The 15,568-nt window shown below is 36.3% G+C and overlaps 1 protein-coding gene across 1 annotated transcript in view; it reads right to left on the bottom strand.

The window, feature by feature from the left end:
* Positions 1-15,568, bottom strand: part of AQR (aquarius intron-binding spliceosomal factor) — a 55,857-nt gene that overhangs the window by 10,968 nt on the left and 29,321 nt on the right. Inside the window, exons 22-30 of the mRNA XM_035894476.1 lie at positions 15,545-15,568; positions 12,904-13,014; positions 11,240-11,349; positions 8,590-8,725; positions 6,672-6,881; positions 5,720-5,857; positions 4,725-4,796; positions 2,824-3,011; positions 952-1,123 (exon numbers count right to left, since the gene is read on the bottom strand). The exon at positions 15,545-15,568 is cut by the window's right edge and continues 6 nt beyond it. Coding sequence (XP_035750369.1) covers positions 952-1,123; positions 2,824-3,011; positions 4,725-4,796; positions 5,720-5,857; positions 6,672-6,881; positions 8,590-8,725; positions 11,240-11,349; positions 12,904-13,014; positions 15,545-15,568 — 1,161 coding nt within the window. The remainder of the gene's footprint in view (positions 1-951; positions 1,124-2,823; positions 3,012-4,724; positions 4,797-5,719; positions 5,858-6,671; positions 6,882-8,589; positions 8,726-11,239; positions 11,350-12,903; positions 13,015-15,544) is intronic.

The raw sequence follows: 15,568 nt of genomic DNA, 5'->3' as shown, positions 1-15,568 counted from the left end.
AGTGGAACCCAAGCATAAACTATGAATATCTTTCATACCTTTTCAAAAAATAGATTAGCATAACTCTCAATGATCTTCACAGGGAAAAAATAACCACAAATATCATAATCTTCAAGTATATTGTTTGCTTTCCATAATACTCAACAAAATGTAAGGTGTTAATTCCACGTTTGAACTAAACTCATTGACTTGCACAAAGCTCCAGCCTTAACTTTGCCAAAACCCAAACCGGTAATTTAGGCACCAGAGTTGCTTTCATCACTGTGTTTAAAACAAGAAAAATAAGAGGACTGAAAATATAGGCATCTCATTACAAGAGTAAAAGGTTTTCCTATAATTTAGAGAAATGGGCAGAGGCTGTTGTTACTGGTTTAACTGTAAAATTTAGTTGAGAAATTCCAAGGCTAAGGATTTTTTTTTTAAAATTTACTTCAGCCTGAATGTCTCTGCCTCTTATGTATATTTCTTGCAGTACTCTTTCATTCTTTTATGAATGAGCTTTTTAGAATTCTTAAATATAAATCAAATCAAAACAGTGACTCTTCAAACTCAAATATGTGCCACAGAGCAAACTTTGATCCTTCATATACAAGGGAAATGCTATTTCACTATCATGGCAGTACAGCTGAATTATAATGGACTTTAATCTGCCATAAGCCAAAACAACGTTTCATAATGAATTACACACCAAATCTCACCCCTCTCATAACACTGAGAAAACACACATATCAAGCAAAGTCATTCACTTTGAGCAAAAAGCCCAGCATAAGTTATCATTTTCAACCTTCAAAACTGATTAAAAGGAGAAAAAAAAATCATGCATACACGACTCAATTACCTGAGAACATGAATTAAACATCAGTTTACTGTATTTTGATAGTCTCTCTTCATTGCAGCTTTAATAAGCCATATCCAGATTAAATAAGAGTATACATGTAATATGTCGCTTACCTGATAGAAATAAGGGTTGGGTTCAGACTCTCCCACACCATTGAAGTCTTCTACATTTATAAGCTGGAAGTCGTATAAAAACCCAGCGTTGGCTGTTCTGAACTCCGGCAGAAGCTGCACGTGAGGCAGGTTTCCCAGATTCTTGTAACGCCAGTTGTAGAGGTTACATAAACTGTCCAAAAACACACAGAGACAAACCCCAAATAGTTAAAGCAAGTTCTTGAACTCATTCAAAATAGTTAAGATACACACAACCCCTTGCTTTGAAGATGAACGCTTCTGTAGGTTTTCAATGAAAAACCCAATATAGCTGGATAGCCTGTACATATATAAATGAACATACTTGTACAAGCTATGCAGCAATTATTTTAAGTTTTGATTCTCTTTGGTTCTCCCTCACAGAAAACTTCAGATTTCACTTCTTTTTAGAAAGCTCAATGCAGCACACTCACCCTTAAGCCTGTTACACTTGATCAGCTCGGCACTAAAGGGTACAAATTTTGCAAAGAAGTCTAGTAGGAATTTTCATGGAGAACAAAAGTTAAGGAATATTAATGCTTCTTTACAAAAAGGAAGGAGTAAGGGAAAAAGGATTTTCTGCATTATCCACTGTAAAGCCTCTTGCTGCAAAAAGAAATTTATTTTTTTATTTTGAGTATTGTCATGTATTAACATGAGATGTGATGGGAAGCAACCAAGATCCACACAATTCTGAATCATGTCTGGTATTGATAGTGACAGTAATATAACCAAAATGCCTTGGTCAGAAACACGCAACAATATCCAGACCTGATAAAATAGCAGCAGATAGTTCATGGGGAAGCTACCTATGATCAGAAAAGACAAAGCAAAGGAAGGTATGGAAAAAATCCTTGATCAAGAAACTGCTTGCAAAGTGAAGGAATTATTCTGCTCTCTTATCTCTAAGAAGTTCTCTGAGATGTTACAAAATAGCAGATAGAAAAATAAACTTCATTTATCATCACAGTCAGATGTAATTTGCATTTTTAAAATCATACTGAATGTAACTGTTATTCATATGACTGGAAAATAATATTCTACCACCCCCGACATTTCTTACATAAAAAGCCTGAAGTTCTCCTTCACATTGTTCATTCCACTTTATGCCTAAGAAAAAAAATTAGGATTTAAATCTAACCTTAAAGTAGCAAGATTTTACAAGGAGTCATTTTCTCTTCTTTGGTTTTATTTTTCCATGTAAATACGACACTGCAAACATGCACTTTACACAATAAATAAATCTGACATCTAAATTACCACAAATGAAATGACAAATACATGGATAAAAAGAAAAGTTATCTTACTACAGAGAAGCAGTATCTCTTTTAATATTTAAAAAAAAAAAAAAAAAAAAAGGGCATTATGCTCTTGTGTGGACAGCCTGGTTGTCTCCAATCAATGAAAGCTGAAGCTCTGACTAAATGCTACATGAGAAGTACCCTTCTGCAGACCATAAGGGAAATACAAAAGTCTTTATTTGGCCTTGAATATATTAAATATATTAGTGTAGAAAAGGAAGCTTCTGCAAAAAAGTCTCATCTGTAAAAAAATCCAAACACTTAAGACTATTAAAATTCCTTTAAATGAGATTTTCATTACTCATACAGTAGCAGAGTACTCCTATATATTAAAAAAAAAAAAAAAAAAAGCAAGTGAAACTGATTGCATTTCAGCAAAGTAAAATCTGATTTCCTAGTCTAAGCTGAAACAAATGGAACAAAGCAACTAAATTAGTTTTGCAAAATCCTCTCCTGACAATAGGAAAAAAAGTTTCCAATACTATGTGTGGTTTTCCAATTTTTAACCTGGTAGTTTCTTACAACCTAGATACTGCCATTTTCTCTGTCTCACCTTGCTCTTGCTCTTCCTTGTGCATCCAAATCAACAGTTGGCACTCCAACACGAACAAACCGTGTAAAGAGGGACTGCTCCATGTTGGAGTATTTTTGAAAAGCCATGTTCTTAATGACTGGTGGCAACTGATGATGGTCACCAATCATAATCCACCGCTTCAAACGACTGAATCCATCCTGGGGGTTCTAGAATTAAACAATTACACAATTATAACTATTACAATACAATCAAGATACTCAATTACAACACATTAATAGTCAAATTGGCTTACAGAGTTAAACAGCAACTGAGAACAAGACTTGGGCTTTAATAGCAATATGGTTAACTTGGACATGCACATTCTTTTGCGCACTAAGCCCATACTCTTGTTACTTTCCTGCAATTGTATTCTACTCTTCATTGTTAAAGAGCGAAGTGAAAAATTATGAGCTGCAATTACAAACATATCAAATATTTATTTCATGGAGTTTCTATCACACCTTTTTCAACTGAGATTAATTTTCTTTTAGAATGAAATCCAAAAACTTCGATGTGGTTTTCTAGAAGACTTAAAATTATTGCTTTTCAAAGAAAACATATGCTTCAGGCAAAATTTCTGAAAGGAAAGTTTATTTTAGAACATGAGCAAATGCCGACTGTGTATTTTTCAGAAAGCCACTGGAGGAAGAATCAAATCAAGGGTAGAGACTGTCTTCAGTGTTACTGACTTCCCACAGCTAAGTAGTTTGCACAGAGTTCCTGAGGGAGCCCATACTTCACTTCCAGAGGTGGAATTTTATCTTGTGATAATACAAGATTATGGAGCCACAGGTGCAAGAGAAGCACGTTTTGCTTACTTATGAAATCCTCTAGGCTCTTAAATTAAGAGGAAAGTGATGCATCTCAAGCTCAGGTTGCTAAAAGCAACCACAGAAAACCTTCACTGGAGGCACAAAAAAACTGAAGACAGTCTGAGTGAACGTGTGGAGTTTAGAATGATCAGAGTAAATGATTTTAGCAAAAGATACTCAACCTTAAAAGTAGCAGTGCTGTCCCTCTATTACAACAATCCATTACGTTACAAAGCCATTGCTACCTCGCTTCCTGAAGACTGTGCTATAAATAACCCTGTGCCACATCAGCTTCAGTCTCCTTCTTTCCTTCCTTCTGTTAGCAGTACCTTTCCAGCTGCAAGACTTCCCTTCAACCCTATCACATCTGCATTCCTTTATCTACCAATTGTTGGTTTGCTAAACACAGTACCAGCTGCAGTTTATTCCAGGCTAAATATTTACCATTTAGCTAGACAAAAGGTGCATAATTACTGGGCAAAAGTAGAAGTAGACCCAGTAACCATTCCTTTCTTTCTGTGGAGTTGTAACATTAGTTAGAATATCTCCTCTCTACTTGGCTCCAGTTTTCCTGGAAGTTATAGGTCCTTGGTATCTCTCCATCTCTGTTAATCTTGACTGAAACTGACCAAACACCACAAGCAGACAGGATGACAAAGAGCAATTATGTAAGCCTTATATTTTTAACAGTTTTTAAAAATTAGCAATAACCACAATTAAATGAGAAAGAATAAAAGTAACGAAGCCAGGACCTAGTTTACATAAATGTCTTCGTTTTTTTATTTCCAAAATTAAAGCCTGCTAATACTACTATTTAGTCAACAAAAGTAGTATCTTTATAACCTATTAGCTTACTCCATAATATTAGCTTACTCCATAATATTAAAAACCAAAGATAAACAACTAATGTAGAACAATGTGAATGTTCTTACTGTTCACTCAAATGGCAAATATCAGTTCTAGGTTACTTTCTGCACAAGATATTTTCCCTTTAATATTCTATATTGTTCAAGAACACAGACTTTCATTTATCATTTTTTGTACCATGTTTTGTAATTCAGGTCTAACCTGCAACAGGAGAGGTATAAAGGTTTCTATCTCCAGAATCTGAGCAGACTCTTCCATTAAGATGTTGTCATACTGAGAAAGGAAAAAGTAAAGATATATCCATCAACCAGGTAACACAAATTAATGCTGTTATCCAGCCTACCAAAAGAAAGCATCAATTACTCATTTGGTTTTTAATGGGTGGGACAGTTACAGCAGGATTTTATCTTCTAGGCAAAATATCAGTATTATTAAATTCCAAGTCATAGGGTGAAGTCCTACTGCATCAATGGCAGATCTACCTGTACCAATCAGGGCTTATATCTTGAAGGAATCCATGACTGAACTATATGACATGCCATAACCCATATGCCATAATCCATGTGCAAGAGAAAAGCTTTCTGCAGTGAGGCAAACGAATTTGGTATCTTAGCACTGAAGCAGAAAAGGAGCGCTTTTGTGATTCAATACAGTGCATTACTGGAGAAAAATAATACTGAAAGGATTATTGGTAGTGGACTTTTGTTTCGTTTTTGTCAGATAAAAGTCTGTACTAAATTAATATCTATGGTTAACACTGCAGAGTGAAAACAGCATTGCATCATAGTTCTTTTTCCTCAAATTATTAATTTTTTAGGTAAACAAATTTATAAAGGCCATGTTTTTTCCCAGTTCTGCTTTTATTATTCAACCATATCACTGTTGTTCATCATTGAATATGGCAACACATACTTTTTTTTTTAATAGATATGCACTATTAAGCATTTTTGTATATACAATAACTTAAAAGCAATCTCATCTTTTACTTACAGAATTTAAATTTTTTCTTCAGTGAAATCACAATTCAAATGTGAATGCACTGAATACCATTCAAATGGTAATAATGCAACTCAAAATAACCTAGTTGTGTAGATTTAGGACAGATAAAAAGGTTTATATGGGGGGAGTGGAGAAGGTGGGGCAGGAACCAAACCTGGAAAAAAAATTAAGTGTAGTAACAGTAGTATAATCATTACTTTGAAACCTAATTCAACCAGGTCATGTCGTTTCAGAGCAGCATGAGTACAAGTCATGGCAATGATTTTTGCTTCTTTCACCAACAGGTATTTGGATCTATCCAAGCCACTTCGAAGAAGTTCAAATGCTCTGAATTCCTGTGGCAAAGAAAATGTTGAAAGTCAGAATACAAAAAATTATTGCTTATAAATTTTATTAATTCAAACTATCTGGCCACCTTCTTAATATAATTAGGCAAGAAAGTTATAAGGGTACAATCTGAATAATTTTTTAATGCTAAACCTGGAAACAACAATATTTCAAAACCCAATCTTTTAAAAACACACCCAAGAATTCTGCAACCTGTGTGCATATATAAATTTGCAGACAACTGCTCAATTGATTCTAAGGAACCCTCCCAGAATCCCCCAAAATTTTGATACACTACATCTTCTTGTTTCCTACTTTACTGTGTCATAGCATCACATCAAATTCAATATCAGAAAGACCAATACAGTTATTATGACTAAATGATGCCCAGATCACCTTTACCCTAACTTTTAAAAACCTCTCAAGCAACTCAGGAAAAAATAGAAAATAATCTGTTTAAGTTACTACTTCTAGGTTATCTGATTAAAGGCAATTCTCTGTAAATACAAAGACCCTGTTAGGATCAGAGGGGCAGCGATAGGCACACCAATCCTAGTAACCTAACCAGCGAAAATGGAACATGCAGAATGGCTGCTCCCTAAGATCAAAACAAAACACATTACACCCTTGTCCCTGTTGTGAAACATGCCTATAATTACTCAAAGGTAGAAAAATCTCACCTGAGTGCCTTGCAAGCTAATGAAGCTGCCTAGAGGTGTATATCCCTCTTAGGATGTAGGGTAACGCAGAAATTTGGAACTGTGTAAAGTTTTTTTAAAGGGTTAGCCAAATCCACTTACCTTTAATAGTTACATGTCTTACCTCAAGCTGAGTGAATATTTTCTTAACATGTCTAAAACACCCTTCAGCAATTTCCATATCTTCTTCATAGGACTTGCCTTTGAAAATTGGTTGAGGAGCATTTGCAAAATACTGGTGAAAAGGAAAGAAATTGGAGATGTCCGAAACATCCGGCGATTTTCCACCTTTAACTTTCACTTTGCTGATATACTCCTCCCAGCGAGACATTACCTGTGGCAAACAGAAGTGTCATACTGACATGTTTTCGTATCATGAAGTATTAGCGAGGTGTAGTCTTGCACACACAGTATTAAAGAAAAACATTATCACAAGAGCAAGGTATGTCTAAATCAGCATTGACCTTGTATCAGCACAACATTTTTGAAGCTGTGGTGGGTTGACCTTGGCTGGCTGCCAGACTCCCACCCAGCACCTCCCACTTCCCCTCCTCAACAGGACAGAGTGAGAAAATGAGATGGAAAAGTTTATGGGTTGAGATAAAGACAGGGTAAAACAGACTTAACTTGGGGAAAATTAATTTAATTTATTGCCAATTAAAAACAGAGTAGGATGGTGAGAAACAAAGGCAAAACTAAAACCACCTTTCTTCTCCACCCCCTCTTTCTTCCCAGACTCAGTTTCACTCCTTCATTCCCAACTCTTCTACCTCCTCCTCATCCTGAGCAGTGCAGGAGGAATGGGGCTTGTCATTCAAGTTTGCAACACCGCATCTCTGCCACCCTTTCCTCCTCATTATTCTCGCCTGCTCCAGTGTAGACTTTCCACAGGCTGCAGCTTCTTGCAGGGCATGTCCACCTCCTCCAGCATGGGGTTCTCCACAGGCTGCAGTGTAGGTATCTGTTCTGACATGGTCCTCCATGGGCTGCAGGGGGACAACCTGCTTCACCATGGTCCTCTCCATGAGCTATGGCGGAATGTCTGCTCTGGTGCCTGGAGCACCTCCTGCCCCCTCCCCCCTTTTCCTTCTGACCTTGGTGTGGGGGGTTGTTTCTCACACTTTCTGCCCTCAGGTGCTGCGCAGTGGTTTTTGACCTTTTCTCAAAGATGTTTTCACAGAGGCGCTACCAGTGTCACTGATGGGCTCAGCTTTGGCCAGCGGTGGGTCCACTGGAGCTGGCTGTTCCAGAAAGCCCCTGACCTCTTCTCATAGAGGTCAGCCCTGCAGTCCCCCACTACCAAAACTTTGCCACATAAATCCCATACAGAAGCAAATCTCGCTATTATCTCCACCTACAGTACTTTGGTTTAAATACCAAGTTGGACTCCTTTGGGAGGAAATCAAACCAGAAGATGAGCTCCAGCAGTGCTCCTAGTACTCTCCAACACCTAATAACCATTTGATGTTCAGGTCCACACCACAGCTAGCCCAGAGTGACTTTTGTAAAAACATATATAGTGTATGCATTTGATCTGAAGTACCACTCCACAACTCTGCTTAAGCCACACTAATTGCTAATGTAAAACCATGTCACTGAAAAATACATGGAAGGGCAAATGAGGGATCTACAATATACAGAAAATCACTGTTTTGCATACTATGCATCCAGCTTCACACTGGCATTTAACACCATAAAAGCTTTCTAGCAGGATCATCAAGTAGCTGCTCTAATGCTTGTCCAAAATGTAAAGCAGCCCACATCTGAAGGAGAAACTTCAGGTTAGAATCTTTGCCAGCAGTCATGAAAAGCAGCAATGCTAGCCTTTCAATTGGTGAGTAATCAGGCAGGATTTATAACAATAGCAATACAAGTAAGTAATTGTTGCAATTATAGCTTTAGCTGTTATTGTACTTTGAACCACCAAAGAAAATGCTTTTTTTTTTTTAGACTCATTTCTGAAAAATTCACTCCAATTTTTACAAAGTGTTTCATAACATACTGAGGTCATACAGTCTCTGTAGAAGTATTTCAGTCCTTACTTGGTATAAGAAAAAGTGGCCAGCTGTTTCACAAGTGTAAGAAACATCTCCTGGGACTCCAAGACTCTCTTGCAATCGCCCAACTTCTCGTAGAAGTTCAAGTCTTCGAGCCAGTACATAATTAACTCTTCCATACCTACAAAATGGATCAACATAATTTAACATATTTAAATGTATTTAATTCAAAACTTGCGTCATCTAAGCATCATGAGATCACAAAAAATCCAACACTACCCCCAAAAAACCCCTCTCACAACAACTACCACGTTCCAAAACCCAAGAATTCCAAAACCTAGTAATTTACAAAGCCATGCAAGAACCATTACTGTTGAAAAAGCTCCTATCACTTCGTAAGCATTAGCAAAACATTCTCATATACACCTGTAAAGCAGAAAAGCATTACTTCCAATGTACTGTTTAGGAACTATGGTACGCTACATGTTACACAAACACAAGCAAGTTATAGAAGTCCATGGACCATCATAAATGAACCTATACTCGCAGTTCCAGTACGATAAGGCTGACTTCCTTCGGCAATATACAAAGTGTCTTGCAACAATGCCTAGCCCACCATAACAGACAGCTCTACATCCATACATAGGAGGTCCTGTACTCATAGCTGCCTGTTCAATAACTTTTATGACTGATTAGCTTGTGACCCACTCCTTCCACTCTTCCTCCTCTTACCCAATTCAAGCTCAATTTTTCTCCTTTATAAATCAATTTCCTTAATCCAAATCCCCCCTCCCAGAAGCAGTACAAGAAAAACAAAAAATCACTGTATCACATTTTCCAAAAAAGAAAACAAATTAAGAAGTGGTATAAATGGATGGAATTAAAGAAGTGAGAGGAACAGGACACTTCCTTTTAAAAATGCTTATGTAGTTAAAAGCTCAAATGTGAATAAAGGCTAAATTTCAAGTTCTTATTAAACCAACTATTCATAAAATATGCTGTCCGCACAGAAAAAAAATAAAAAGACACAATCCCTGGTAATCACAATGGGTTCTATTGTCTTATTTAGTAGGGTGAGAGTAGTTAAAGCCAGAGATTTGAATTTACTAAGACACAAGTGAATATGATATTGTTCACAACTGGAAAAAACAAGTTCCTCAGGAACTATGACAGTTAAGATCCCTGGAATACTAAATAGTATTTTCTTCTTCAACAAAACTAATCCATTATAATGACAAGTGACTTAAACCAGTTGCTTGGGGTTTTTTTTCCCCCCTCAGAGTTCCAATGTCCTCTTATTTCTCACAATTCAAGTCAAAAGTCCTCTTTTACATATTCGTTCATTGCTACAAAAACATTCTGTAGTGGTGATTCTCTGTGTTTAACTGACAGTACCAGTTTAATCAGCTCCTCTCTACCTTATGTTCTTATACCCCCTGCCCAGCTTTGGTGTGCCTGCAGAGGGAGCAAAAAAGGAACACTAAGCTTGCAAGCAGTAGAAATTCCTTAAGCAGCATCATGCCCTCTAAAGCAGCCTGACACACAAAACCCACACACTCAGAAGCAACCTAAAACCAAATGAAAGGCATATGGGAAATAAATTTCTCACAGTAGTGCAGCCCACCTTCAAATATATTCCTCAGCCCTTATTCCTCCCTCCCAAACTGCCAGAACCCATAGGACTTTACAGTAATGTCCTGTAGGTCTGGAGTTACCCTGAGACAGAATGAAAACAGACAACATAGAGTGTCTCCAAGAAAACTCCTTTTAATTATGAACACTACTGTTCAAGGAATATACTAAACCGTGAATATTACTAAATAAATATCTGCCATGGCATCATACCAGTAAGACTTTGGCTATCAAATTTCTGGAATAATTTGACTACATCAAAGTATTCAAAATAAAAAAAATATAAAAAAAAAAAAATCACAAGGTGTTTACTTTGCTAAATGAAACTCAACTATGCATATGTGGCTAACTTCTAGTGATTATACAGAACTTTTACTACAGCTTTTGAAGTCAAAGTATTGCTATAATAATCCAATACTGGACAGTTCAGTTGTTTCCAGTGCATGACACTTATGCACCCACTTACATTTAAGAATGATGTCAGTAGGATTACACACAATTACTGGTATAGACTTGATAGCTTTCCTTATGTATATATTATTCAAAATGTGTTATTTACCAATGAAATAAGCAACTTTCTAATGAAGCAATACTCTGAAGAATTAAAAGCAGAAAGTTTAATTTCATGTTTATATTTATGTACGCAATATTCACCATGCCAGTAGAATTGATACCGTATTTGCACAAAAAATTCCTACTTGCAAAAGCCTACCTTTATTATTCAACTTCCTCTCACAAAACAGATCAATTCTCCAAAATGCATATGGGCCCAGCATATAACTACTTTTATTCAAGCAGCTGAGTTTGTGAACAAGCAACTGCCTGATTCTGCCTTTGGATTCTCAAGGGAACACAGTTTCTCTGCTGAGTAAGAACCAAAATTACTTAAGCCTCTACTGAAAACCAGTATTGTTGAATCTCAGTAATGCAAAGCATATGAGAAAGGTAAAACTTGTCAAGCACAGCTTCTTGCTCACTTAAAAGGGAGGCAGAATGGATTCAACACATAAAACTTGCTACGATGTTTATGCAGTGAGTTTATCATTAGCACCATCTTTCTCACCTGCTGAAATCTTTCTCTGTCTCTAATTCCTCTTCTCCATGACCCAGACGCAGGAGGTGGCGCTCATCAATGTCTAGAGCCATGATTTTTTCAAACAGCTGGTTCAAGGCCTAATAAGTGACAAGAACAGGAGAAAAAGTAGTTTTTAAAAGTTCAGAGGCTCTTGCAGGGGAAAACTGAAGAATTACTGGTAAGCCAGCTTAGAAAATTTTGTCTATTCTGGTATAAATGGAAGCCAAAGCAAACGTGATGTTAATACTGAAACTAGAGCTCTTTATCTTGACAACACGGAAATTAGCCTACTAAAACTCTTGTATTCACATACTTTATACAACAATGAAATTTTATTTTACAATTTTAAAACAATTTTAAAATTTGATTCAATCACCTAACTAATTTAGTTGATAAAGCTAACAGTTTATAAAACTGTCTCAAGAAGCACACTTTGCAAACATTGATTTTGTTAGATGACTTTAAACCATTTAACTTTTACTGTACATTAGAAGAGTGTGATCTGGTATTGACTGGCAGGTACTGTGACTATTCCATATGGATAAATAAATTTTGCTGAACTAAACTTCAAGGTGTGCTACGTCTCCTGCCTTAAATTCTTCAATTCTCTAACAGCTTAATATCAACTGTCCAATTCAGTGTATTTCATGAAATTAGGAAACTAAGAATAAACACGATCAAGCTCCACTTGTACTTCACGTCAGCTGGAAGTCATGCAAACATGTTAAAGTACAGCGTCAAGGCATAGGGAGCGAACCCTGCCGAGTTAATTTCCTGAAGTACAATTTCAAGTTCATGTTCTCATCTAAGTCTTGTGTGGTAAGAAGAGTCTCCTACCTCCCTCAAATTATTTCCTTCCTTTTCTCCCCAGCGGACATGCTCTCAACCCTTTCTCTCAACTTCACTACCTGTTAACTCTCGCACAACCCATTGCAGACTGGCCTATATTATTCCAGGTTGTAGCTCCTCACCAAAACAAAGAGCCATCCACTATTCTTTGATTGAGAGCTTATGTGCCTGATGGCACTTGATGGACAAAGATTAAATCGCTTTGAAGCAGTATGTTCAGTTAAAATAGCTCATAACTGAGACAGAATAGGCTAATTAGGGAGACCAGGAAACAGATGACCCTGGTATCCAAACAAATCCTTCCAAACAAGACGCAGATTTAGAGTAAGAATCTTTAAGACTTCTACCGCTGTTATTATTATTTTAAATATGCTTAAGACTTAGCAGCTAGACTGCATCTCTTATGAATGGGAAGCAAGCATTCAGCTGAAGAGACCATGATACCTTTCATGCCTTCCCTTAGAAGCACAGAGCAACCAGTGTCCAGCAAAGTAAGTTAGCAAAAATCTGGCGTGCACACAGTGAATGTGCAACTGTAAGAACTTACACTTTTGCAAAATACTTCGCAATTTCTACCCCCAACCAGTTAAATATATCGAAAACTTCTGATAAATAACTCAGAACTACAAGCCTGAGATTCAAAACCTTCATTTCACATTATGAAACTGACAAAACTGCACCCAAGCAAAGGCAAGTGTTCATTGCTAAGAGACAATTGCAATCCGAAACCTACTAACCTCAATACCTGCTGTTCTTCTTGATTTTAATTACAGGAAAAATTTCATACACGACTGACACTTTACCTGATTAGAGTGGGTAACTATAAGAGTTCGTTGTTCTGGGAAATTGTGATAAAGATTGGATATTATCTGGACTGCCACATCAGTTTTTCCAGTACCAGGTGGACCCACTACCTAAACCAAAAAACAAATTAAAACCAAAAATCAACACACAATTTATCAGAATATTGCACAATACAGAAATATAGCCAGTTAGGAAAAAAGCAGAACAATCTCACAAGACACTGACATCATAATCACACATTAACAACAAAAAAATCTTCTGTTTCACGTACAATTGCTTGCTGGCTTCTGTGAACATCAAGAACACATACACACACCATGAAAGACTTAGTCCAATGCTAAGGCAGATTCCTGCCTAAGAGGAATATGGTAATCCAGCATATGAAATACTGTTCTATTTCGCAACCCATGAAAACAGATCTCCTCAGAGAAAAAAGGCCGTTTAGCCTCAGGACAGGCTAAACATAGGGGAAATGGTGAAAAAAGCATCAAAACACATAACTCAAAAAGAGTAAGGTGAGGCAGATATAAAGAACAGAAAAAAGAAGTCCATTCTTTTTATTTACTCAAAAATCTACAACTGATGATATAAAAGTAATACTGACAGCTAATGTTTTTATAGGCTCAATTATACTAACTACATTCAAAAATTGACACCCGAGACATTTTAAAGATATCAAAGTATTATGAAACATCTCAAAGTAATTTGTTCAGCATTAAGATGCACAAAATAGCAGGTGTTGTATGTATCTGCACATCAAATTACAAACTGCTATGAATCATGCTTGCTTTACTTAAAGAATCTTACTGATCACTGGATTCAAAAACTAGTAGGACTGTACTTCTCAAAAATATTTGACAGAAATAGATGATGTAATGACAGAAAATAAAACAGGCCTATACTACACAACTGGTTTCTCAGTCTGCTGCCTTTCCCTGCAAAAAAGTGGGTGATATAGTTTAAAAAAAGAAAATCAGAAATACATCCTCAAAACCTGACTTCGTCATTGCTTTTCCCTTTTGACCTAACACACTCTCATTCTCTAAAACCTCTCAAAAATCAACAAATGCGGTTTTAGTAGAAAAGTTCAAATTATGTAACAACCATCTTCTCAAGTATTTATGAAAGCTGATGGAGTACCACGCACGGGAAGTTACTTGTCTTCTTTAAAGCCCTTCAAACTGAGGTAGATGGTAGTTTATACCATTATACACTTATTATACACACTGGCGTTGTACACTTGCATTTGAAGGTCATTAATAGTTCTCCAAATATTAAATGATACTAACAAACAGTATGCAATGCTATTAAAAAAAAAAAACCAAAAACAACCAGGTGAGTTAGAGACTCCCTCTGTAGTTTTTTGTGTTAATTATACACTACAAAATGGTAATAAGCGTTTTAATTTCCCAGTCTTCTTTCCTACTGACAACACAACTGATAGAAAACAATACTCCTATACACTGGCGTGGGTATTCTTAGACGAACACTCTAATTATGTAAAACCCAGCAGTTCAAATAATTCCAAAAAACTCCTTCCAACATTATTTAATAACCAAATTTAAAGCATCTACCACTGTGGCATTTTCACACCTCTCAAAAAGAAAGCTTTAATTTGTAAGTAGACCTTAAAGTTGATATTCTATCAACAACCAGAAAGTTCTGCTGTGTTCTACTAGAAAATATACGATATTCAAAAACACTGCCAAGAACTCAGGTAACTTTTATACATATTTACAACACCACTAAGTTTCAGCACATCTAGTCAGGCAGGGACAAAAGGCATACAATTCCACTGAAGTTTATTTTTTCCTTTGCCATATATGTTTTGTGTGCTAGCTACAGATTGCATAGGGAGTGGCAAAATATAGGAAGGGGAGGAGGAAGAGTATGGTACTAATGGATACCAATACAAAAACCTAAAAATTAGCATTATTGCCTACACAGACCAAGAAGAAATTAAGAGTATCAGAGAAAAGTCATTCAAATATTCCACTGAGTCACTACCAGGACAGAATGTACTTCACTGGGGGACAGGTACTTTAGTCAAAAAATAATTGAGTGGTAAAACTTAAAAAGACCTTTGCAGAAATTCACTGATCAAAAATTATTCTCATAAAAAAAAAAAAAAAATCAACAGCTTTGGTTTGGTTTGTAACTTCTTAGTTCTAGAATTCTGCAGGATATAAAGGATCGTACATTACATTTCACAAGACAGCAGAAAAAAGCTCCCTGAAGACAATTCAATGACTTTCATTTCCTTTAATGGAGATAGATCAAACTAAAAATGATGCAAGTAATTTAAAACAGCCAAAAATAACAGACATGGGAAAAGCTTTACAGTCTAAAACTAGCAATCCAACCACTGAAAAAGTAAATTCAGCTGCTGTGGAAACTCTTCAGCCACTGAAACACAGGATACAGTTATACAGAGATCAAATGTGTTTCAGCACGATTTTATGAAGATGGGAGGATGTTAAACCTCTGTATGTTAATTTTTCATATTTTTAAATTATTAATAGAAGTGACCTTGGGAAGGCTACAGAAATGGGCATTACTGGTATTTCACTGAACACTTCACTAAATATTTCACTAAAGCCAGAATCAAATAAGTATGTGTATAAAAACCTTATTTCTTACCATAGTTAGCCCAGGCTGCATTCC

Source organism: Egretta garzetta, unplaced genomic scaffold, assembly GCF_000687185.1.
Source record: "Egretta garzetta isolate BGI_Z169 unplaced genomic scaffold, ASM68718v1 scaffold285, whole genome shotgun sequence".
In the NCBI taxonomy this organism is placed as follows: Eukaryota; Metazoa; Chordata; class Aves; order Pelecaniformes; family Ardeidae; genus Egretta; species Egretta garzetta.
This window is presented reverse-complemented; position numbering and strand designations above follow the sequence as displayed.